Here is a 23,838-nt window from a genome sequence, read left to right on the forward strand (position 1 = left end):
TCATTACTTTTATTTAGTTTTGTAGTATTTTTAGTTTTGTTTTTAAATTTTTCATACTATCATAACACGAGAGGTAAAATTTTTCCTGTCAGCAATGAACAGTGGGGAAATATAATTAAGCCAAAATGAAAAAATATATCATTTTAGATAAAAATGGGCATACAAACTTATAAACAGCAAGAATTAAAAAAAACACCACATCAAGAAGTACATCAGTAGGCTCGAGTTGATCTAATTTACTACATTTGAGTTGTACATTTGTCCTAGTATTTGTATGACTGCAACCTGATGTGCGGTGTTAACGGAAAAGTGTTCTAAATTTCAGTCGCGCTGGTGGAGTTTTTACTTGTTTCAGTTCTTAAAATATATAAAAGTACGCTTTTCATAAAGAACAATGCATGCCTTTAGGAAATCAAACCACCGCCTAGGAATATGAAAATGTTAAATTTCCCTAATCGTTGGGCGAACCGTTTTTAGTACATGCCCCAACGAGACCACAAGACAATTCAAACAGGGCTGAACAACGTGGTTGGTCGTCCAATATCATCACAACGATAATTGTAAAAAATATTATGTCATACGACTTGTTGAGTCAAAGAACTAACTCTATTTTATTCAAAACCAAATGACTGTATGATAAGTTCTTCTTTTCCCACCATTTGTGCGATATGCATATCTACTGATATGCATGTTTTATTTTTTTCATTAAACCATCATTTTACAATTAAACAATACATTATACAAGACAACAACAATACATTAGAATGTATGCAGAAATAGATTTCTTCATAATAAACTAAGTGTTATTCCTACAAGAGAACGGGACAAACAATTTATGATGCACATAATTCAAATTGCAGGAACTTGCGTCCATCGCGTCGATTGCTCGTGTTGTGAATCTCCGGTACAGAGGGCGATGCGAGAATCGAATCAGTTGCGTGCTGGCATTCATACCGATCAGTTCGCACGAGCTGCTCCTGCCAACGGAGAGCACAAAACGTGGTGTGCGTAAAGCATTACCGCGGTTGGTAATCGCGGTCGTCAGAACACCTATTGAACTTTACCGTGGCGAGGCGCGCATTTTTTCTTTTGTTTAAACTTAGCACCGGACCGAAACCAATCAAAGTGTTGTACAAAATAAAGTGAATTAATTTGAGGCCGAAAATAGCACGTGCAAACACAAAAAAAAACATCCACCTTAACAGCAACACGGTACCGCGGATTGAACGAAACTAATGGCACCGTATCAGACGTTTTTTGTGTTTCTCGTTAATCCGCGGCAGTTTCATCGTGACATGTTGAATAATTTGTTATGTCCTCAGTGAGAAAGTGTATGAGTTGCCGCATAGCGTAGACAAACTTTTCCTTGTACAAACCGGGCTTGGAGGTGTGCAACAAGCAGAATAAAATGTGTGATTGGTGGGCATGTTTATCCCATCGTTAATGCCACAAAGATCAGCTATTACTCAAGTGAATGTTTGTTAATAAAAAAAACCGCCTAGTTGAAACAATTGCCAAGATTCTATTTGCTGCGCTAAAGGTAAGTATTTACATTGTGCGTTTCGTTTGATAAGGTTATGCTAACAGGAGATGAAAACATGATCAACCGCCGGTGTTAAGGGCAGAAACGACGAGTTTCATCCTTGGCATCAGCTTATTAATTTTAAGTGGATCAGCATATTAAACGCATACTCCAGCCATCGTTTGTACAGGCCTGGTGCTGGTTATATACCAACAGGACAACGGAGAAAAATGTAGTGCATGATGGATTGGATGATGGATAGATCGATGGTGACTTGTTCGTCAATTAGCGCGACTTCATGCTAGATATAGCACGTTGCACACCTTCCTCCGTGCCTTGTGCACAGACTGCCGAAGCCCAAATCCACGGCAGAACGAGCGCAGATGGCGATGGTGGCCCTATCAAACGGTGTAATAAATTCGATAAACGGCACGTAACAGCCCATCGATCAATTGCGCATCGTTATCCGGTTGCATTTGGGGCATTATATTGCACGAAATGCGCATTGTGCATCGTGTGACAGTGTGGTCGAATTTGTGACAAACATTCAATACCCCCCGTAATTAGGTGGCGCTGATACCCTTTCGTGGTACGTCAATCCGTGCTCTCTTCCATCCCACTGGTTTGCGGATGAACCGTCCTGCCTGCCTGGAATCAAGTGTGAGTAAACAGATTGGGTCCGCTTGCCTGTGTCACTGTAGTTGTTGGCGGCAAGCAACGCAAAGACCGACGGTGGGTCCACTGCTTGCCCTCTTTGGACCGGTGAGTCAAATTATGTCCGCAGCTCTGTTTACGATCGTTTGACGGAATACACGCCTGTATGCTAACGTACTAACGAATAAATCCCATAAGACAAAAGCGGTTTCGCTCGCAGCTGACCTTGAATCAATTCAAGTGCCAATCTGCGATCTTACATTTCTCTCCGATTCTGCTGCGATGTGCGCCGGTTTGGTGCGGGCAGCAGTTATGTTATGGAACATCGGAAGGAGAGCAACAACAAAGTGGGAGCAAACAACAAGATAGGTTCAGCTAGCGTCATCTACCGTACGTCTGGTTCGCGCCATCGACTGTTCAATCCCATCCTCTGCCGTCGCCAGGATTATTGAACCGTCCCTCCGGGCGTATGCGAGATGGATCCCGTGCATCCTAAGTTTATTTATGCTGGAATGGGGAATGCTGAGGAATCGATGTTCACGCAAGCTAGTTGCAATTCGCTCTCCACGACCCTGATTTGATAAATCAATTATGTTTGAACGTTACTTTGGGCCACACGCCATATGGCATGGTTGCAAACGATCAGCGTCACCGCCATCGTCAAGGGGATACGTGGCGAATCGCAAGCAAGCGACGGAGTCCTTCCCGATGGATGTTCTTTTCTGGCGTTCAAAGTGTTAAACTGCATTATGGGGCAGCACTCTTGGCGTGGCAAGGTCGCCGGTAACAACCTACACACACATACACACACAAACACGAATTAGGAGCGATGGCACGTATTTGTTTTTCTTGTATTTCTCATACATCTGAAAGTTTCCAACGCGATGAATATTTTATTGGACTGCGCGCTATGAAAATCCTAGCACAAACACTAACTAGCTGTGCAAGCAGTAGTGGAAGTATGGTAGTGGAACTTTCGTGATAAAATTTTGAGATACCGTCTGACATCTGATAACACTGAGCATGTGTGTGATGATGCTGAGGGTGATTCGGGATTAATCCAATAATCGCTAGGATAATGTGCTTTCGATGGTGAATCGACGACCGGGATTCATCTTCTAGCAGACGCCTTGATTGGATGAGATAATTGCTTTTCTTTCCAGGAGTTGCAACATTAGTCGTTCGTTCCATATGTTGTTAATCGTGGCGATAGTTATCTGCGTAATAGCAGCAACCTTTAACTGGGACTGGTGTTTTGTTGCACGTGATGTTGACACGATATCGATGTGGGTTGATAAACAAGGGATTGTGTACTATAATAATTTGAAGGAACAATTCCCAACAAGCAATCGAATCCCGTTTTTTCCTCCTCTTGTCTAGTTGAGATTATCTGAGAGTGGAATTTATCCATTGCTGAAAAGTTGTCCAGGTTAGATTTTTGGCCATACTGTGCACGTTGTTGCGACCGTCTGCTTAGGTTATGTATGCATACAATTATTGAATACATGCGCACGGTTCGATGTGATTTAGTTATCAATTTTAAGGTAAAACATGTGAACAATTTCCTCATTTTCGTGGTTGTAACATAGTAAAAATAGTTTCAAAAATATATTAAAAATACATTTTTTAAATGTCAAGCTGCATTAGAGCCCAGTAGTTTATGAAATGATGAAATTTAAATATGTGTTCGCGCCTAATGGGTAGGCAATGCGCGAATTCTTGTAAAATGAATTAAGAGAAGAGAAAATGAATGCGATGAATTAAGAGAAGAGAAAATGAATGCGATGAATTTTAGGTTTAAGGTTTTGTGTAAATTCAGGATTAATAAATCAACACTCACAAACGAACCTTCGTAACCCACGTAATTTCATCAGCTAAAGAGAAAGATCTGATCAATATGTTTACATTCAATAGTACATTTATGTAGCCTGAGGCGACCCAATGGTGTATTGGTAGAGCACCAGTCTTCACACAACAGGGCCGGTCCAAATTCCCATCCCGACCATGACTCGCGTAGCAGGGACTACGAATACCTCTAGTTGGTAAAATAGGTCAAGTAAGACAGAAACGGCAGGCATGACACCTAGTAGTAGGTCATTATGGCAAGAAAGATAAATATATCCTTCGATCTTCGATGTTGGTTGTGCTAATCAAAAATTTCCCTCTAGTCCAGCTAATTTGGAAATGGTCTTCTTCTTCTTGATCTGCTCATAGTTGAGCACGCCGTAATGACATGGCTTGGTCACCAATCGACTTCCAGTAAACTCGGTTCTGGGCTGCATTCCTCCATCAATGGTTGCACTCAATCTCTTCGACAGGTCCAACTCCACCTAGGGTCTAGTAGGGCATGAGACCAACCTCCTCATCACGTGCCACAACCATCGTATCCTTCCGGCGTAAACTGCATTCAGGATATCAGCGCCGTTAAAACAGCTATGCGAGCTTTTGGTTCATTTTCCTTCTCCACATGCCCTGCTCCCCCACACCGCCAAAGATATTGCGTACTACCCATCAATCGAAAATGGCGAGAGCGTTGGCGTCTTCCGCCATCCAAAACTCGTAACCGTAGAGGACTTCCGGACGTTTCAGTGTGCGATATACGTCGTTGCCCGTAGTTGCGATTGTACCAACAAAGCAGAACTCCACTACCTCCTAGAGATGGTTGCCGTCAACTGATACTCTGCTTCCGAGTCGGGCTTTAACACGATCAGATTCCCCGGCAAGTACTTTGTGTTCGTCGCATTGATCCTCAATCCAACCCTATAGGTCTCGCGTTTCGACCGGGTTTACGCCTCGCACCCCGCCGCCCCGATATGTCATCCGCGAAGCCTAGGAATTGGAGAGATCGGATGTTGAAGCTCCCGCTTCGTATGACACCTTCCAGAGCGATGTCCAAAAGCAAATAGGAGGGTCCGAGATTCGAACGATTCCGCCAGCATGTTTGACACCGTCACTTTTGATTTGTACCCCGTCGACAGTGGCCCTCAACAGCCAAGCTTGGCCAAACCAAATGCAAAACATATTTAGATTACGAAATTATGAGGTTGAGTTCATTCACTAAAGTCTACGATAGAAAAACGTATCGTTATCAGGAACTGTTAAAATTAGTGATGCTGCTCGATTACACGCGTTGGGTCGAATCATATTTAGTTTTATTTTTGATTTTTTTTAATTTTTTTTCTTCTTAATCGGCACAGCAACTTCAAGAGGTCTAGACCTGAATTTTGTGTCTTTCTTTTACTTTATTTACCCTTAGGCGGGTAGTCAAGTCCTGCGTACGGGAGAGATTGGTCCGGATGAGATTTTGGTCCGGTCCTGTCGTGTGAGGGTCGGCGACGCTACTAATCCACCATCCATTTTTTTGATTTTCTAATACATAATAATGTGGAATGAAGTAAAGATCGCATAATTAAAGTGATTAATTGAATCCCTTAGCCAAGCCATGATTTTTGAGCACAAAAAAATAAACACCGCTTTGTTAAAACAAGTCTTTTATTATAGTGCACACTTTGGGACTGAGCGCTAAACGTGGTTGGTTCGATTACAAAACATTATCATCTTAAAATAAGAATCTTTGGATAGAGCCAATAACACGTTTCAATCAATCCCAATCCCATCGATTGAAACTCATGTTACATGCCCAATGTACGTTCTTATGCTTGTGGTCTAAACAAGTTCATTGGTATGCGGGAGAACTAACGAATCAGATTGAGATGGGATTGGATTAATTGTCCGATGCGTGTGACAATGTTCAGCCCATGCCAGTTCTAACGCCTCCATTGCGTTCGCTTTGGGACGGCAAAATTTCTGATGCATGGTCGTCCCGCGGTCAATGACTTTGCCATCGACGTACTCAGTTAACGCATGGAGTAGAGCGGGCAGAGATTTAAACTGGAGGTATACAAAGTGATAAAGAGTGAGAAACAGAAGAACCCAAGCACGGCACATCCGTAAGACGCCATGTAGGAAGCGCCACGGTTTAGCTATTGTGTTGTTTTCTTTTCGGACCAATTGCTAATGGCGACCGTTGTCGTCGAAGTTATGAGTTTGCTCTGCCTTTCCACACGTTATGTATATCCGTAACGTCATCATCATCATCAATTGGGACCCTTTAAGGGGTAGAGCTAGCCGGTTCGAGCCGTAGAAGCACACAGAGCGCACGTCAACTCCGGGCGGGAATTAACCACAACCGGCACGGTAGACCCGCGTCACCGTTTTGTAATGGTAATATACGCCCCGTTAGAGCGAGAGTGAGTTTTTGGGACGAGTCTAGCATAACAATTGCGCTGCCGAAGCCTACTGCTGTAGGTCGCGCGGGAAATGACTTTCGTATGAAGCCTGAAATCTTCACTATCACACCGTTTACCTTCCACCGTACGACCCGGAGCTCGGGGACATTCAAAATCGTGACGGAATATTAAAGAAAATGAGAGTAGCACCATCCGGCAGGAAGCTTTGTCGACGTATTTAAAGGACAGTGAACAAGCGATGGCGGCCGCGCATTTAAAAATTAAATGCGTTAAACATAGAGCGAGTAGTCGGGAAGCAAAAATACAATGGATAGAAAATGGAACAAAACGTGTCGCAGGATGAGCTTGGATCAGTTCGACTGTAGAAACAGAGAAGAATTTTACCGAATACCACCACATCCGTTGAGGTTTTGGGGGGGGTGAGGTTTGAAATTGTAGCTTCCTGTTGAATTGGAACAGATGGTTCAATCTGTCTCATTCTGTTGCATTAAAAGTCTCGAAGGAATACATTAAAATGTGCTATGCTGGCCCAGTAATTATGCTGGCTAATTGTTTCGTTCCCAATATGCTCAATTGCTTCAATGGCAGGAACTATCTTCACCCGGCCCGAGTGCGAGACGATATCAATACGAACTTAAAATCTGTCGGTAGCCCCACCAGCATATAACAAAGAGCGTTGTTTCAGCTGAATCTTTTCTAAATTGCCACTATTGCTCTCCGTCATTTTCACCACATCGTCACCAGCTTGGTTTTGTGTGTGATTCTTCCGCAAGTAACTGCCGCATCTCCTAAAGTGCTTCCTTGGGCGGGTACGGTACCGTACGCCACACAATCAGTTTTCTCAATCTCTGCCAAAGCCTTCCGCAACCGGATGACAGCCGAGGAGCGGAACACAGGCTGGTAATTTAATCTGGGAAATATTTTACGATGACAGGCAAGTGACCCTGCGTCAGTAATCGAACCTCACTTCGGTAGGTTCGCACACACGACCAATCTATGTTGGAACAGTTGCAAGCGAGGTTGGTGCAAATTTCCGTTCCTGGGTTTTTGATGTGCGGGTGGCCAATTCGGCACAGATCCGGTGTAGGATTTCGTTCGTATCCCCACCGGGGAAGATGACACAGTGCTGCAATGCATCGCCCGTATACTGGCCCAGGGGTGAGGGTAAAGCGTGAGCAGAACTTTCGATGCACAGGAAAATAAAAAAAAAGCAAACACATCCCTGAATCCCTTCCATTCATGTCGTTGTGGGGAACGGGTGGCGTTGGGATGTTGTATGTCCTGTGCTCATTCACTGTGGATTCCGTCATGGTGCGATGCTCGTTTTCTTCCGTCCAAGACGTGACAGCGGAGTACGTTATCAAAGCTTCACGGTTCAACTCCATTCGTGGCCAATAATGATGGCACTGGGTTGCGCTGATCGTTCGTCAGAAACAGTTTCAGGGAGGATGTGTTGTTGAAAATGTGTGCTACATTTTTGGAGATGAATGTGAACTCCGACCGACGTCTATCGCGGACATGATCGATGAACCGAGGCATGTGCAAATTATCAGCCAAAGTGTGAAAAAAACAGTAATGCTTTCATGCTCCATATAATGAGCTAACTGCAATCAAATAAAATGAATTAGGTCTGTGCAATGTGGTTTAGTTACCGAATGATTTTAATTACAAGTGGATTCTATTCAACATTCAAATTTTGGCTTCTTGTTTTATATTTTAAACCAGGGCTCAGCACACTTTCTACGATTAGGGCCAGATAGTAGATCTTTAGATTTTTCAACTTTTCAGCTACGGGCCAGACAATCCGAACGTTTTTTCAAACGTATGAAATACAGTCATTTCCCAAATTACGCGAATAATATGTGCTAAAAAAATTCGCTCAAGTCGAATTTGCTTTATAATACCGTTTATACTGAGTATGCAGAGATCGAATACTTCTTTTCACGATACGTTACGAAGCACATGCATAATTGATATTTCTACATTTATTTCAATTGTTGAAGTCAAATTTAACCAAAAGATGTTTTTTTAATAGTAAAAAGTAACGTGTTTTTCAGAAATTTTGCAAATCAACAAATAAAAAAATGATTTCCACATACAAAATTACACAAATTGCCAGAATTTTGAGATTCACGTATGTCGAATTCGCGTAACTCGGGTGTCGTGTAACTCGACTGCCGTGACTGTATTATGAAACCATAGTATGAACCATGAAACTGTAGTATGAAAAAAGAATACTTGTAATTTTTTCAAGATGTATCGGTTTTGCTTGTAATATTTAATATTTTTATGTGTTACCGTTTTGCTTTTCGTCTCAAAAAACTGAGAATGTGCGGAATGTGAAGTCGGATTTTGAAATCAGGACCTTCTTCGAGCCTAGTCACATGATAAGGATAATTGTTACGCTATGGACATCAGGTCTTGATTTGTGTGTAGAATGTAGAAAGTACTTAAACACTGCTATCATAATATGCTCTAGTAAGACCGACCAATAATTAATTACTTGGTAAAAGATGACCTAAGAAACTTTGATAAAAAATGTAGTCAAATATGACGCAGTTGATATCGATGATGAATCACATAAAAAAAAATCTTTTAAAATTTTCACTTTGCCGACACCTGGTTTAAACTTTGTGGAGAATCAGTGTTAGATTTTTTATTAATCAAAATAAATTCATCAACATGCACAGCGTTATGGCATAATGGGTAGATACATTAACGGAAACGAGAATGAAGCGAAATCCGTTAACGGTTGCCATATGGGAAGCAAGTGTCGCAAGGGGTGATTTGTTGCGATATCTTCCCCGAAGTCAACATGCGGTCAGGTTTGTCCTCTGGCTGCAAGATGTGACATGAAACACAATTTAACAAACGGGTTGTACCCTATCAGCGAAAAGTTTGCTTGCAAGGACAAAGATTGTAAAAAAAAGGTGTGTGACAAAGACACTACCAATCCGATGGTGGAACAAACTGATCGGATTATGTATCACATATGCTGGGCAAGGGTGCAGAGTATGCGGTCATATTGTGGTGAAATATCGAGGCAGAACATTTAAAGGGGGAGAAGACGAACATAGATGGAATGGAATGGAATGATCGGAAAGGAACGTAGTTGCAACGATGCAATTTCCTGTTTGTAGCGTTATTTTTTTATTCTATTAAGGGATATCTTTGGAACAAATCGTTTGCTTAATGTTATTTGCTTATAAACTGAAGGTATCTAAAGATGAATTATTGTAAGGAAGATTAATGACAAGCATTGAAATACTGTAACTTCAGCCAAGTTTAAACAGAGAAGCGTATTACATAAATTGAACTCTTTAATTCCTTTTAGCACGCCTCATTCGTGTTTTTGTTTGAAAGTTTTTATTCGTTCCGCTAACAAATCATAATTTTTTTGAATAAGAGATACATTTTGAGTAAATCCCGCCAAGGGTATCCAGTGACGAGAAGATATATTTTAATATGCGAAAATCTGTACACCAGCTTATAAGATCTTTTTCTCATGGTAAAGTCAAGAAAATTATAAAACGAGTCTATGGACATTCTTTTTGTCATCCTCTTTTCCTTTTTTTCGAAGCCCCGACTAGTTGTAAAAGACCTGATGGTGATCATTGAAGTTCTCTTTGATCCAAAGTAAAACCTCTTCCATTTACTCGTAAATGCCCAAAAAGACATCGGTATTCACCTTCAAGTCAGCTTTGATGAAAACCGGGGTCATTTTGAACCCATTAGAAGCAACTGCTCTAAAAGCCATGATTCCGCCGAAATGTTTAGTGGTTCACTTAAACATTTCCTTCTCTAGAACATCCTCCTGCATCTGCCACGTAATTAATCTAACCGTGGGCAGGATCGATTGTGAAAATTGTGTGTTCAAAGACCAAAACGGTCGGATGCTTCTTCTCGAATACGTCTAACAAAACCTTTGATCGTTACAACTGTTTGATCCGATCCGTTATTAGGTGGCATTTCACTCGTGCCCTGGAATTTAAGTCATCTTTGACCAATCGTTCCATTGAAGTTTTGGTTATATTGGCATCTTTCGTTAATTGTCAACAGGATCGTACTGGATTTCGTTTTAGATTTTATTTCACGAATTGGGACTCGACTTCCTGGCTTTCTAACGACGTTGAACATCATGAAGGATACTTTTAATGTGGTATTCAGTGGCCAGATGGCACTCCATGGCCTTCGCAATTTGTTTTGCGAGTTTTCCCGCGTGGAGCAAACTAAACATGACTTTTAGTACTCATTTAAGTTTTTAAATATGTCGCTGTTTTGTTGCAACATCTCATGATAGCTTGAATCCCAAATGTCAGATAAATATCTAATATAAGTGAAAATATCGTCTCTATATAAAGCTAAAGCTAATAAATAATAATAATAAGCTATAAAGCCAAAAATTAAGCTAAGCTTTTTTTATGAGCCATACTGAGCCATTTTTGAGCCATACCAGCGAACTGTATTATTAATTTACCCTTTTCTCAATAATATTTGTCCCTGGTAGCAAAATAATACAGCAGCTGTTCAGGGGTTCAGCATAACGAAACGGTTCCATATTTCCGCTGTTAATTTTAATCGATTCAAATTGATACAATCCAGATTAATAAAGACCCGCTCATCCCGCACACTGTTGCGCGCCTGCTTTTACAATTGTTCTTTGGCAGATAGTCGGCGAAAGACTGAGTCGTCTACGCAGGGAGTGAAACCAACGATCCATTTTGAGCAGTACTCAAAAAGTCGACCGTAAAGCGAGGAAGTTAAGATTCATCAACGAAACGACGGTTCGACAACCGCAGGGAATATCATGAATAACAATAGCAAAATGCAAATTAGAGAGTCCCTGGGGATGGACGTGGACGGCACCACGGTTGAGGGTAACCGGGGCTACCTAATTACACGCATGACCCTGCTGGCAACGGCAGCCATCTTCTGCTGTCTACTGCTAGGCTCCGGACTGCTTATCTATCACTTTGCATCGTGCGAGGACCATCACGCGTCTTCCCTGCAACATACAACAATCTGCGAGCATCAGCATTTGACACCACCGTATCACCAGCAGCACGCTTCCGCAGCGGAACAAGCGGCCTCAACTGATACTAGCTTAACTTCAACGCAAAACACGGTAACCGAGTCGACATCGAGTCGAGAATCAGAGTCCATCACACCCGGAGGAAATGACGCCAACCGATCGAAGTCGGAAAGCCAGCACGGTGGTGCAACAGGTGAGGATGTAACGGCGCACAGGGAAACGGTTGCATCACCATCGGTTAGGGAGGATTTACGGTTGCCGCGATCGATCGAACCTGTTGCTTACGACATACGGCTGATACCGTGGCTGGTGGAGGATAATTTCACCTTCTTCGGAGCGGTGGACATTCTAGTCAACGTGCTGAAAGATTGCAACAACGTGACACTGCATGTGGCCGCGTTGACCATTCACAGTGCCAGCGTAGAACGCATTGGACGAAAAGAAAATGGAAAGGGAATACAAGAAGAGGATGCATCCGACTCTACTCCTCCAGCGGAAGATGTATGGCAGGAAATTGTTGAAATCGACCACAACATAACCGTTACCAGCAAGCAGTTTTACGTGCTTAAATTGAAGACACCGCTGCGACGGGGTGATCGGTACATGGTGCGGATAAAGTACGAAGGTGTCCTTAACGATTATCTGCAAGGTTTCTATCGAAGTTCTTACACCGCAAACAACGAAACAAGGTATGTAGATCACTTTGATTGTATGTAGACTCCATTTTGATCGTGCATTTCGCAGATGGATCGCTACGACACAGTTTCAACCTACGGATGCACGGCGAGCTTTTCCGTGCTTCGATGAACCAGCGTTAAAGGCACGATTTAACATCAGTATCGCACGGACCAAGGACATGATATCGCTATCCAACATGCCACGGTTGCGTTCGTATGAAGCTGGGTAAATTATCCTTGCGCCAATTGCGTACATGTCCACCTTTCGTGTAACGAACGATCGTCACATTTTCAGTGAGCCCGAACTGCAAGGATACGTCTGGGACGTTTACCAGCAATCCGTTCCGATGTCGACGTATTTGGTGGCGTTTGTCGTATGCGACTATCAAAACCTCACCGCGGGTAACTTTGCCGTCTGGGCACGGGCGGATGCAATTGGTTCGGCCCGTTACGCGCTGAGCGTTGGACCGAAACTGCTAAAATTCCTGGAGGACTTTTTCCACATCGATTACCCACTGCCGAAGGTGGATATGATCGCGCTACCAGACTTTAGCGCGGGTGCGATGGAAAACTGGGGTTTGATCACGTACCGCGAGACGGCAATGTTGTACGAGGAAAATGTGTCGGCCATCAGCAACAAGCAACACGTCATTACTGTAGTTGCCCACGAGCTAGGTAAGGATGATAGAGCGATGGAGGGTTTGGGGAAATAAAACAACGTTTTCTCGCACTCATCTTAGCACATCAGTGGTTTGGCAATTTGGTCACACCTTCCTGGTGGACCGATTTATGGTTAAACGAAGGTTTCGCCAGCTACATGGAATACCTCGGAGTGGACGCAGTGGAACCGGCCTGGAAGTCTATGGAACAGTTTGTGGTGAATGAGCTGCACAACGTATTTTCGCTCGATGCCCTCTCTTCATCCCATCAAATTTCGGTGGAAGTGCACAACCCAGAAGAGATCCACGAAATATTTGACAAAATATCGTACGGCAAGGGGGCCACAATTATTCGCATGATGGATCATTTTCTCACAACGGAGGTGTTCAAACGGGGGCTCACTAACTATTTGAATGACAAGTAAGTATCGCGAGCTTGAGTGAGCTTAATTGAAAGGATTACAAAAATGTTACACTTCCGCCTCAATTGTAGAAAATATCAGAGTGCTAGCCAGGATGACCTCTGGGAATATCTTACCAATGAGGCACGGCGTGGAGGAATTTTCGACGATCATACATCGGTGAAGGAGATCATGGACACGTGGACGTTACAGACGGGATTCCCGGTGGTGTTTGTACAGCGAGACTACGAGTCGGATAGTATAGAATTTCGCCAGGAACGGTTCGCGTTCGGAAATGGATCTAATGGTTTCGATTCCGCCCACCAGAGCGAACGGTTTCTGTGGTGGATACCAATAACTTACACCACACTCGGGGACAGTAACTTCCGCCAGACGAAACCAGCCATCTGGATGAAGGCGGAGGAGGCTTTGGTGATCAACAATCATGACATTCCCAGTCACGATTGGATGATCGTTAATGTGCAACAAACTGGTAAGGAACTGGTCCGGCATCAGCAAACATTACATGCTACACACGGCCATAATGCTCCTGCTCAAAGCCACAATTCACTGTTTCCAAACTCATTTGTTTGAATTCCATCACCTCAAAACTTTCTCCTCATTTACCGAATATTTGAATGTGTATTTGCTATTTTATATTTAGATCATTTGCAGTAATATTAACAAATGATAATAATAAAAATGCAGAGACAATATGCTAACAATATGCATCAATGCGCAGGTTACTATCGGGTGAACTATGATGAACGCAATTGGCAGTTGATCGTAAATCATCTGCAGGATAAGAGCAAGTTCAAAACGATTGCCGCTTCAAACCGGGCCCAGTTGATAGATGATGCGCTTAATTTAGCCCGTGCTGGTTACCTAGATTATGTCGTAGCCCTGAATGTGACGAGGTATCTTGCCCACGAGACGGATTATGTGCCATGGAAGGCGGCTATTGCCGCGCTCAACTACATCGACTCGATGCTAATACGCACCCGTCATTATGGACTCTTTAAGGTATGTACGTGAGCTGATCGTGTGGGTGGTAAATGAAGAATGGCACTTTTTTATCCTTCCTTCAGAAATACTCGATGGATCTGCTGGAAAATATCTTCCAGGAGGTTGGGTTTGAGGATCACCGAGACAGCCCGCTGTTGACCGTGTACAAGCGCATCAGTGTGCTTAAAGCGGTTTGCCACCTAGGCCACAATGAGTGCGTAAACCACTGCCTTCGCAAGTACTACGAATGGATGCAGCAGCCTAATCCCGATATAAACAACCCGTGGGTATTACCCTAACCAGATTACAGAGGGGCATTGTAATTAACCTCCCGTTTCCCGATAGCATTTCGCCCAATCTGAAGAGCACCGTGTACTGTACAGCCATCAAGTACGGCGATGAAAAGGAATGGGACTTTGCATGGGATCGATTCCAGAAGGCCACAGTTGCAAGCGAAAAGGAAATTCTCCTGTCCGCGCTGGGATGTTCCCGCGTTCCCTGGATTTTGGCGCGCTACCTAGAAAACGCAATGTCGGATGAGTATGGTATCCGCAAGCAGGACGCATTCCGAGTGTTTATATCCGTGGCAGATAACGTCATCGGACAGCCCATTGCATTTGATTACATGCGCAACAACTGGCCGAAAATGAAGAGCTAGTAAGTATCGGCAAGCGGTGAGAAGGCAGCGCGCCGTACTAGATTCGTTATCTGGATCTTTTAATTATGATTTATTGTTACAGCTTCGGTGCTTCGATGTCGAATTTGAACATAATTCTAAAATACTGCACCAAGCGGTTCAATACCGAGTCGGAGCTATTGGAAGTAAGCACATAGAGATGTTTTTATTTTCGTTCGCTTAATTAACACGATTTACTCACTTTGTATCTCACCCTTGCGCACTTCTGTAGCTGAAGGAGTTTGCCGAAATTCATTTAAAAGACAGTGGTCGTACAATACAGCAAGCAATCGAATGGACGGAGTCGAACATCGCTTGGTTAAACCGCAACGCGCAGCCGATTGTTAATTGGTTGAATGAATTTTAAAATACCATCCCGTCGGTCCCATTTCCAACTCGATTGAACGGCGTCAGCAATCGCGCTAGTGTGAAAGCTAGTAACTCAATTAGTGGCAAGCAGTTTTAATAAGCGTACTTAAGATAAAATAAAATGAAACGATATCGTCTAAAGTGTTTTCTTGGAAGCGTTGCACTAGTAGGCTAGTGGATTAGTTAAAACAATTCTTTGCTATAAGTGCTACCTTGGGTGAAAGGAATGCTCGCATGTAATATTGACATTGCATTGCAAGTCGATGAATTGATGTTTGAAACCATCTTTCATCAAATCTGCAATGGGTGACACAGCATTGACATAGTTTTTAAGCGTTTCTTTCAATTATCGTATTATTGTAATTTATTGTACCTAAATGTTGCTTACTATCCCAAGGAAATTATAAAAGTGAACCAAATTCCTAGAAAAAAGGAGTGGATCGAAAGCTTCTGGTTGAAGGTTTGTTGCAGGATACAGGAGCATTGTAAGTTTAGATCAAATTTACAGGTGGACAACGTTCATGTCCGAGTGTGGCCCAAATAACCGTTGGATTCGATTTTTTCCCTGGATTTTATGAAAGATACAGATTATTGCTTGACTGCCGTTGACCGTTGTACAACCACTGTCTACCCGTGAAGGGCATCAAATTTGTATTTCTTCGTATTGTAAAATCCTTATCTTTCATTTTAGTCTTCCGAATGATTTGAAATTATACGTAACCAGTGGAGGATCAATCCCCTTGGAGGCCCAGGGCGGAATTTTTCAAGGGGGGCCGATAATTTTGCTACGGCATTATCGGTGTTAGGGAGATGTACTTCAAACATGATGTAACAACACCAGCAAAGTCTCGGAAAGAAAGCTCCCTTGCGTACATCTCATAGTTCTGTTGCGTAGCCCTGTAAACGGGCCTAGTAAGCTAGTCTCTATATATAAACGTTTGTATGCGCTAAGGAGAACCATAACGCCACTACTTGGATCGCCATTAGCTGGTACGAAATTCCATACAAAACCAGCTGTTTTCAGATTGCCGATACCAGGAGAGCATCCACAGAAGAGGTAGCACCTAGTACAGCAATTTTGGTCGAAAACCGCCGAAAGGTATGCAATGTTTAAACACTAACTTTCCCGTTGGTGGAGCAAAATTTCTTCGAAAACTACCAGTTTCTGAATGTATAGTACCAGGAGAGCATCCACGGAAGAGGTAGCTCCTGGTACTAGCGCCGTAAGGTATGCAATGTTTGTACACTAACTTTGCAACCAACTTGCAATGCGCCGTCAGGTATGCAATGTTTATACACTAACCTTGCAACCAACTTGCAATGCAAGTTTGGTGCAAGCAAGAAACTTGCAGCAAGATGGCGCGCAAGATGGCGCCCAACTTCGTACTTGCATGCAACAAACTTGCATGCAAACTTGCATGCAACAAACTTGCATGCAAACTTGCATGCAAGTTCTTGCAAGCAAATTCTTGCATGCAAGTTTGCATGCAAGTTTGCATGCAAGTTTGCATGCAAGTTTGTATGCAAGTTTGCATGCAAGTTTGCATGCATGTTCTTGTATGCAAGTTCTTGCATGCAAGTTCTTGTATGCAAGTTCTTGCATGCAAACTTGCATGCAAACTTGCATACAAACTTGCATGCAAACTTGCTGCAAACTTGCCATCTTGCTGCAAGTTTCTTGCTTGCACCAAACTTGCATTGCAAGTTGGTTGCAAGGTTAGTGTATAAACATTGCATACCTGACGGCGCATACCTAGTGTATAAACATTGCATACCTTACGGCGCAGTACCAGGAGCTACCTCTTCCGTGGATGCTCTCCTGGTACTATACATTCAGAAACTGGTAGTTTTCGAAGAAATTTTTCACGACCAACGGGAAAGTTAGTGTTTAAACATAGCATACTTTTCGGCGGTTTTCGACCAAAATTGCTGTACAAGGTGCTACCTCTTCCGTGGATGCTCTCCTGGTATTATACATTCGAAAACAGGTAGTTTTCGATGAAATTTTTCTCGACCAACGGGAAAATTAGTGTCCTGGTACTGGTGCAATTTCGTTTATACTTTAAAGTCACAAAGTCGATATTCTTCTCTGCATTTAATTTATCACATAGAAACAAATGTTTTATATAACCAAGGAAGATATTTTTGATCAATTTTCTACCCTGCAAATTATTTTTTTTGCTATAAATTAACTTTGTGGTAAAATTTTCAAAAATCGCACAATCGGCACAAATTTTTTGGGGCCCCCAACACGGCGAGGCCCTAGGCGACCGCCTACTCCGCCTACCGTTTGATCCGCCGCTGTACGTAACTGCAAATGGGGTCCGTTTTGGGGCTGAAATTGGGGCTTCCTGGGGCTGGTACTCTTATTAGACGGTCGAAACATGAGTACCGCAAGCCCGGGCACACATTCCACCAGGTTTCGAAAAATGAAGTAGGCAAAAAAAAAGAAAAAATGAAAAATGAGTAGGCAATGAACTCGATTTTGTTCGGATATTTTTTTCACAATTTTTTGACTCACAGGGTAAAATTGATTTTACTTGGGAAAAATGTTCTAGCCGAACCCCTCCCATAAAAAACTTTACCACCTCAAAAATGATTTTGGTTTCACTTTTCATACTCAGGAGGGTCTAAAATTGAAGGTTTGAGTCGCTGTGAAAAAAAAATTGTTTGATCCGAACTTGTGCGAACCCCACCCTAACTTGTGTGGTGTTTTTGTGATTGTTGTCTAACTGGAAAGTTTTGGTTTGTAATTCGAAGAAACTGCTTCTATATGTTTTGTTCTTGATGCTGTAATATCGTCATAAATTTATTAAGGGTTATACTGTATTTTACGATTTATTTGTCGTTACACAAAGGACGAAAATTTTGAAATGAAACACCTTTTGAGAGTTTTTTTCGAAATCGACTTCTTCTTCTTTAGCGGCACAACAACTTCAAAAAGGCTTGGTCTGACATCTTGTTGTCTTTGCCCTTATTTACGCGTAGCTGGATAATTAATTCTGCGAACGGCAGATCGGTACTGTTGAGTGTCGTGTGAACAGCGATATTCGGGATGGAACTATTTTTGCACCCAATTTTTTGGGGTCTCTAATTTTAAAAAGGTAGAACGGGAGGGGAATATATGATCGCGTACAAGTTTTTCTAGCTGCCCCTTCTAGATACCCCCTGAACCAAACGGAACGGATGCAAGCTTCGCTTTTGCATCCATACATCTTTTACTACAAATCAGCCTTTTTGGGCCCCCCATACGACGAAGTCCTAGGCGGCCGCCTATTACGCCTATTGTTAAATCCGCTACTGTAATATGCCTACGATCCAAGGCTGGAGATAGTTTTATCAGCAGATGCATAATCGGTTGGAATTGGTGCTACAATAGCACATAGATGGCCAAATGGTAAGATAAAGGTAATCCAGCATGCATCGAGAGCGCTAACAGCAATCGAGCAACGATATAGCCAGCCAGATCGTGAAGGACTAGCGGTAGTCTATGCAGTCACAAAGTTTCATCGGATGCTGTTCGGGAGACATTTTGGGATACAGACCGATCAACAGCCGCTTTTACGAATCTTCGGGTTCATGAAGGGTATCCCTGTGTATATCGTCAATCGTCCACAGCGCTACGCTTCGACATTACTCTCATATGATTTCGAGGTAGAAAGGTTTTTACGAGATTTCGAAGTTTGAACATGCCGATGTACTATCTCGATTAATTGCAAGACATGATATACCGGAAGAGGATGTCGTTATTGCGAGTATAGAAATAAAGAACGATGATCAATTGTTAGTAGTGTTAGTAAGTTATGTGATGTTGAACGTGAAACAACAAAGGATAATCGACTGCATAAAGTGTGTGAGTACATGCAAAATTGGTGGACGCTGAAGAATTTCCGGTCAAGACGTGATTCGTTATCGACGTTTGATGATGCTATTTCTTTTGGAGAAAGAGTAGTTATTCGATTATCGCAAAGGGAACAGTGTTTGAAGCAGCTGCATCGCGGACATGAGTGAATGAAAGGATTAAGGCTATCGTTCGCAGCTATGTCTATTGGCCTGGTTTAGACAAGGAAGTAGATGAGCTGGCCAAATTGTGTCATTCATGCGCCTAGCAACTAAGACACCAGCACATAGTCTTCCAGTACCATGGTCTGAAAGGAAGCGCACCGTGGCCAAGAGTACATGTAGATTTGCAGCCCCGATATTTTCGATATTTCGATCATTTTCTCTTGGCTCCTTTCGAAGTAACTTCTTAATTTCTTGATTCCTTTTTGAAGTGACCAAGAGTAATTGGTCTAGCCTGAAACTCTCGCTCAGGTTTCGCTGGCGTTTCAGATCAACATCATTCGGCCGTTAGGCTTTTCGCTGGATATACAGGGTTAGTTCCTAACGGTGCACCTTTGCTTTCAATTGAACGATTCTTGGAGTGAAGGCGCTTGGAACTGTACGGGGCGGACAAATAATCTTTTCTTCTGAAAAAAAAAAATAAGAACAAGGAGCTTGTAGCGTCCACAAGTTGCAAGTGAAGTTTATAAAAAAAATTTCCTGCTTATATACTAACAATGTGTCTTGAGATTTTTAAGTGAAAATTAAATGAAGGATTAAAAGGAGAATCATTTTCCTTACCCGTCCGTTGGTCATTATCCGTTATGTTACAAGGCCGTATGGTTTAAGTTTGTTTTATGACATTGTTGAAGGCCATAAGGTTTTAGCTTATTCTTGTAACAATTTAGAAGACCCTGTGGATCCTGTTTTCCCTGTTATTTCCTGTTGGGCTTATCCTGTTTACCTTGGCTCGTAATGCATCTTCTGCATTCTAGGCCACTCGAGTGGGCTCGTATTGTTTATTCCCTTATATGCGTTTCGTATCTAAGGCACTCTTGCTGGGATGCTTATCTATCTATCTGCTTATTTATTTACGCCTTATTCGTTTCAACGCATTTGTTTACTCGAGACCATATAGCAATTGTATTTTCCTTATTTCGGGTTTCTTAACTATGATAACCTAGCCTGGATGCTCCTATGTAAGCTCCAGATTTTTGTTCGCGTTCGTAACACAGAGAATTCTAAGTGCGAGATCCTGTTTATGTAAAACTGTACCGCAGAACAAGTGGATATAGGTTTCAGGAGAGATCACCCAGCGAGAAGGAAAGGTGATGTTTGGATAGAAGGATAGAAGATGGTAGGAGAATGCGATCACACGTAAGCCAAATGCCAAAAGCCACGTATTCACTAGTAGTTCACTAGCCTCCATGTCGATCTTTGCGAGCTCGAAGTCCTCTGAAGTGGATGGAAGCCGGGATGAAGCACATCGTAATGCATACTAGACTTCATCGTCACTCACAGATGACAGGGACTACCACCTGGTAACGTGTGCGTTCGGTTGACACACTCGTGAAAGGGACCCGGAATTTTTTGCACCAAACGAGCGGGCGTTGAACGTTTTATGTTTCAGTCGTGATATTACGTTACTAGTAACATTCCAATAACACAAGGTACACGTTACTACATATATTTAATATAACTTATAAAATTAGACTCGCGCGCGCACACCGACCGATCGCACCAAGCGGATTTGCGCCATTCCCTTTTTCGGTGTAGGGCCCATTGACCTGCCGAGCTGATCCTTCACCTATACATCGACACGTTGACAGCTTGACTGTCAACGGCGAGCAACTGGTCTAATCAGCTCGGCCAGGTTGGATCACAACATCTCCCCCTCTTTAATAGAGCCGATACGCGTCGAGCCTACGCGGAAGTCTTCTAAGCCTAGAAGACCGGCGTGGCGAATGAACCGCTGGTTGACTGGTAACCGCGGACGTAGGCTTTTGACGGATTGATGAATCTAAGCGGATTGATGGATCCAGGCGAATTGATGGCTTCTGGCGGTGAGGTTGCGATGTACCCGGTGAATGCGGTAAGGGCACTTCATCAATTGAAGCCCTTCGTTGGTTTGCCGGTGCATTCGCGTTTCGCGGACTCTCGTCTAGAAGGTCCGACGGCAATTGATCACTGGGATGGCTGTCGAGATACGAGCCATCACATACACGCCTGCGAAGCTGGTTCACGTGGCGTCGATGTGTCTGCCGGTTATGCGTCGTGATTTCGTACATCACGTCGCCGATTCGTTTGGAGACCTTACCGGCGATCCATTTCCAGGTATTTCGGTGGAACATTTTGGCGAATACAGGATCTCCTAACCGAAATTGTCTTCCGTTGTACGGTTCTTTGGCTTGCGGATGGGCAGGTTCGGTTTGTAACGATGACGGTGGGCGTAGCAACTCCAAAGACGTTCTAATGTTTCGACCGAACATGATGTCAGCCGGCGTACGCCCATCAAGGCCAGGATGCGGTGTCGAGCGATAGGATAAGAGGAAGGTTTCCTGAGCTTCCTCGAGCGGAACGCTATCCGTTCGAATTTTACGTAGGGCGCGCTTGAAGGTATCCACGAATCGTTCGGCCTGTCCGTTAGACTGCGGATGAAACGGTGCCGTGGTAACATGTTCGATGCCATTGTGGATACAAAAATCGCTGAATGCTTCACTGGTGAATTGAGCCCCGTTATCGCTGACTAGCTTCCGTGGCATACCGAAACGTGCAAAAATATTTCGCAGAATTGAAATGGTAGCCATGGCGGTTGTGGTTGACGTCTTAACGATTTCGGGCCACTTGGATAGTGCGTCAACGACGATAAGAAAGTAGTGACCCTCTATTGGCCCGGCGTAGTCTATATGTACACGCTCCCATGGCTTCGACGGTTTCGGCCAAGACTGCGGCTCGGCGATGGGAGGTGATTTAGCAGCTGCCATGCAGGGTGTACAGCTGGCTACGCGGTCGGCTATATCCCCATCTAATGAAGGCCAATAAATGTAGCTGCGTGCTATCGCCTTCATACGCTGGATTCCCGGATGCCCTGCGTGGAGTTGTTCTAGGCATCGAAGTCGCAGCTTTTCGGGGATGACCACTCTCTCTTTAAAAAGAATGCAGCTTCCTACCGTTGAGAGAGCGTCCTTTCGGTTGTGAAATGCCGATAGTGCTGTTCCGAATGATTCATTGCGTGGCCAGCCCTCGAGAACGTATTTGTGCACCTTCCGCAGTAGGGGATCAGTTTGTGTGTGTTGTTCAACGTCTCTGAAATTAAGAGGGAATGAGTCGATTGCTTTTACCACAACAGATCTTACGTCGTTTTCTAGTTCGAGGCTGGCGATGACGTATTCGGTTTCGGGCTTCTTCACAAAGGGTTCGGACCCTATCACGCTGCAGAACGCGTCCATGGGTATGGAACCGAGATCGAAAAGCTCGATCAGATCGGCGCCGAACAGCTTCACGTCGGCTGGAGCAACCCGGACTGTAGCGTTCATTCTTTTGCCAGCGAGCGTGATTTCCGCTTCGAATTCCCCATCGAGCTGTAGTGCATCACCAGATGCGGTCTTTGCGCAGACACTTGCGGCGTTTAACGGCGGCTGACCCAAACACTGCCATAACGCACGACTAATTACGGTTATGTCAGATGCCGTATCTAGCTGTAACCGCACGTCTCTCCCGAAAATCCTTATCGAAATGAACTTTCGCCGTTCGTTCACTCTGCACACGTTTACCATCACGACACGTGTGGCAACCGGATTGCGCTTTCTAAAGGCTCCGTGTCTCCTACTGCGCCTCGACGCGCCGCAGTAACCGTCGCGATGACCGAATTTACCGCACTCTTTGCACTTGTGAGAAACGTAGGTGCAGTCTCTCACCCAATGAAGGTCACCGCATAACCAACACGGCCGAGATGGTTTACCCGACACCGTTGGTTCGTTCGGTTTTCGTTGCGGAGGCTTTCGCTGTTGCACAGTGGCTCTGTGATGGTGTGAAGGCTTCGTTTGCATAGATCCTCTATGAACGGCCAGAACTTGGTCACTTGATTTTGCACCAATCATTACGCTGTCCCCTTTTAAATGTTTTATACGCCGACACTCGGCTGCTAGTTCGTCTAGCGTGACATCATTTCTCTCTTCCACTCGCGCGAGAAGCCTTGTGCGGATTTCTGCATCAGTTTCATCCTTCAGCCCACATACTAATATCAAGCACTTGAACTGGTCCTCGTTCATCGATGAAAACTGAAAATCGACGCATGAACGGTTCACGCGGCAAATGAACGCTAGAATATCCTCCGAGCGCGTTTTTGCTAGCTGCATACACTGGTAACGCTTGCTAACGATGGATTCAGCGGATCCAAACAGCGACTTCAGGATACACACTGTTTCCTCGAAAGATACGTCGCGCGGAAGACGGGGCAGGATGTAATTGGAATAGCGAGAGTGTTCCATCGTTCCTAGCTTCCTTAGTAGCAGGCGAACTTTAGCCGCATCGTCGAGTCGGGAGGCGTCCTCCTTAAATAAATCCTCGTAACGGGCATACCATGCTTCAAACGTTACGTTGGATTCGGCCTCGTACCGAAACTCTATTAAGCTGCGCGCCAAGGCTTCCATGATGAGCTCGGGCTGCTGCGGGCTAAGCGGCTGCTGCTGATGCTGGGATTCCGGGTTACGCTGTGTCGTGTGCATTTGCATCATTTGTGCCATCATTTGCTGCTGCTGGGTCATTTGTT

At 43.8% G+C, this 23,838-nt stretch overlaps 2 protein-coding genes across 2 annotated transcripts; one reads left to right on the plus strand and one right to left on the minus strand.

The window, feature by feature from the left end:
* Positions 1–1,002: 1,002 nt before the first annotated feature.
* On the plus strand, positions 1,003–15,374 carry LOC128299812 (aminopeptidase N). Its single transcript, XM_053035914.1, has 11 exons — positions 1,003–1,540; positions 11,094–12,147; positions 12,203–12,361; positions 12,431–12,810; positions 12,876–13,215; positions 13,288–13,688; positions 13,938–14,218; positions 14,284–14,483; positions 14,546–14,857; positions 14,941–15,022; positions 15,109–15,374. Exons 2-11 carry the CDS (start codon positions 11,234–11,236, stop codon positions 15,241–15,243), a joined length of 3,204 nt encoding a protein of 1,067 aa, XP_052891874.1. The 5' UTR covers positions 1,003–1,540; positions 11,094–11,233; the 3' UTR covers positions 15,244–15,374.
* Positions 15,375–21,011: 5,637 nt separating this feature from the next.
* On the minus strand, positions 21,012–22,051 carry LOC128310487 (uncharacterized protein K02A2.6-like). Its single transcript, XM_053047139.1, has 2 exons — positions 21,385–22,051; positions 21,012–21,124 (listed from the first exon to the last, which is right to left on the minus strand). Exons 1-2 carry the CDS (start codon positions 22,049–22,051, stop codon positions 21,012–21,014), a joined length of 780 nt encoding a protein of 259 aa, XP_052903099.1.
* Positions 22,052–23,838: the final 1,787 nt, after the last annotated feature.

This window comes from Anopheles moucheti, chromosome 2 (assembly GCF_943734755.1).
Source record: "Anopheles moucheti chromosome 2, idAnoMoucSN_F20_07, whole genome shotgun sequence".
NCBI lineage: Eukaryota > Metazoa > Arthropoda > Insecta > Diptera > Culicidae > Anopheles > Anopheles moucheti.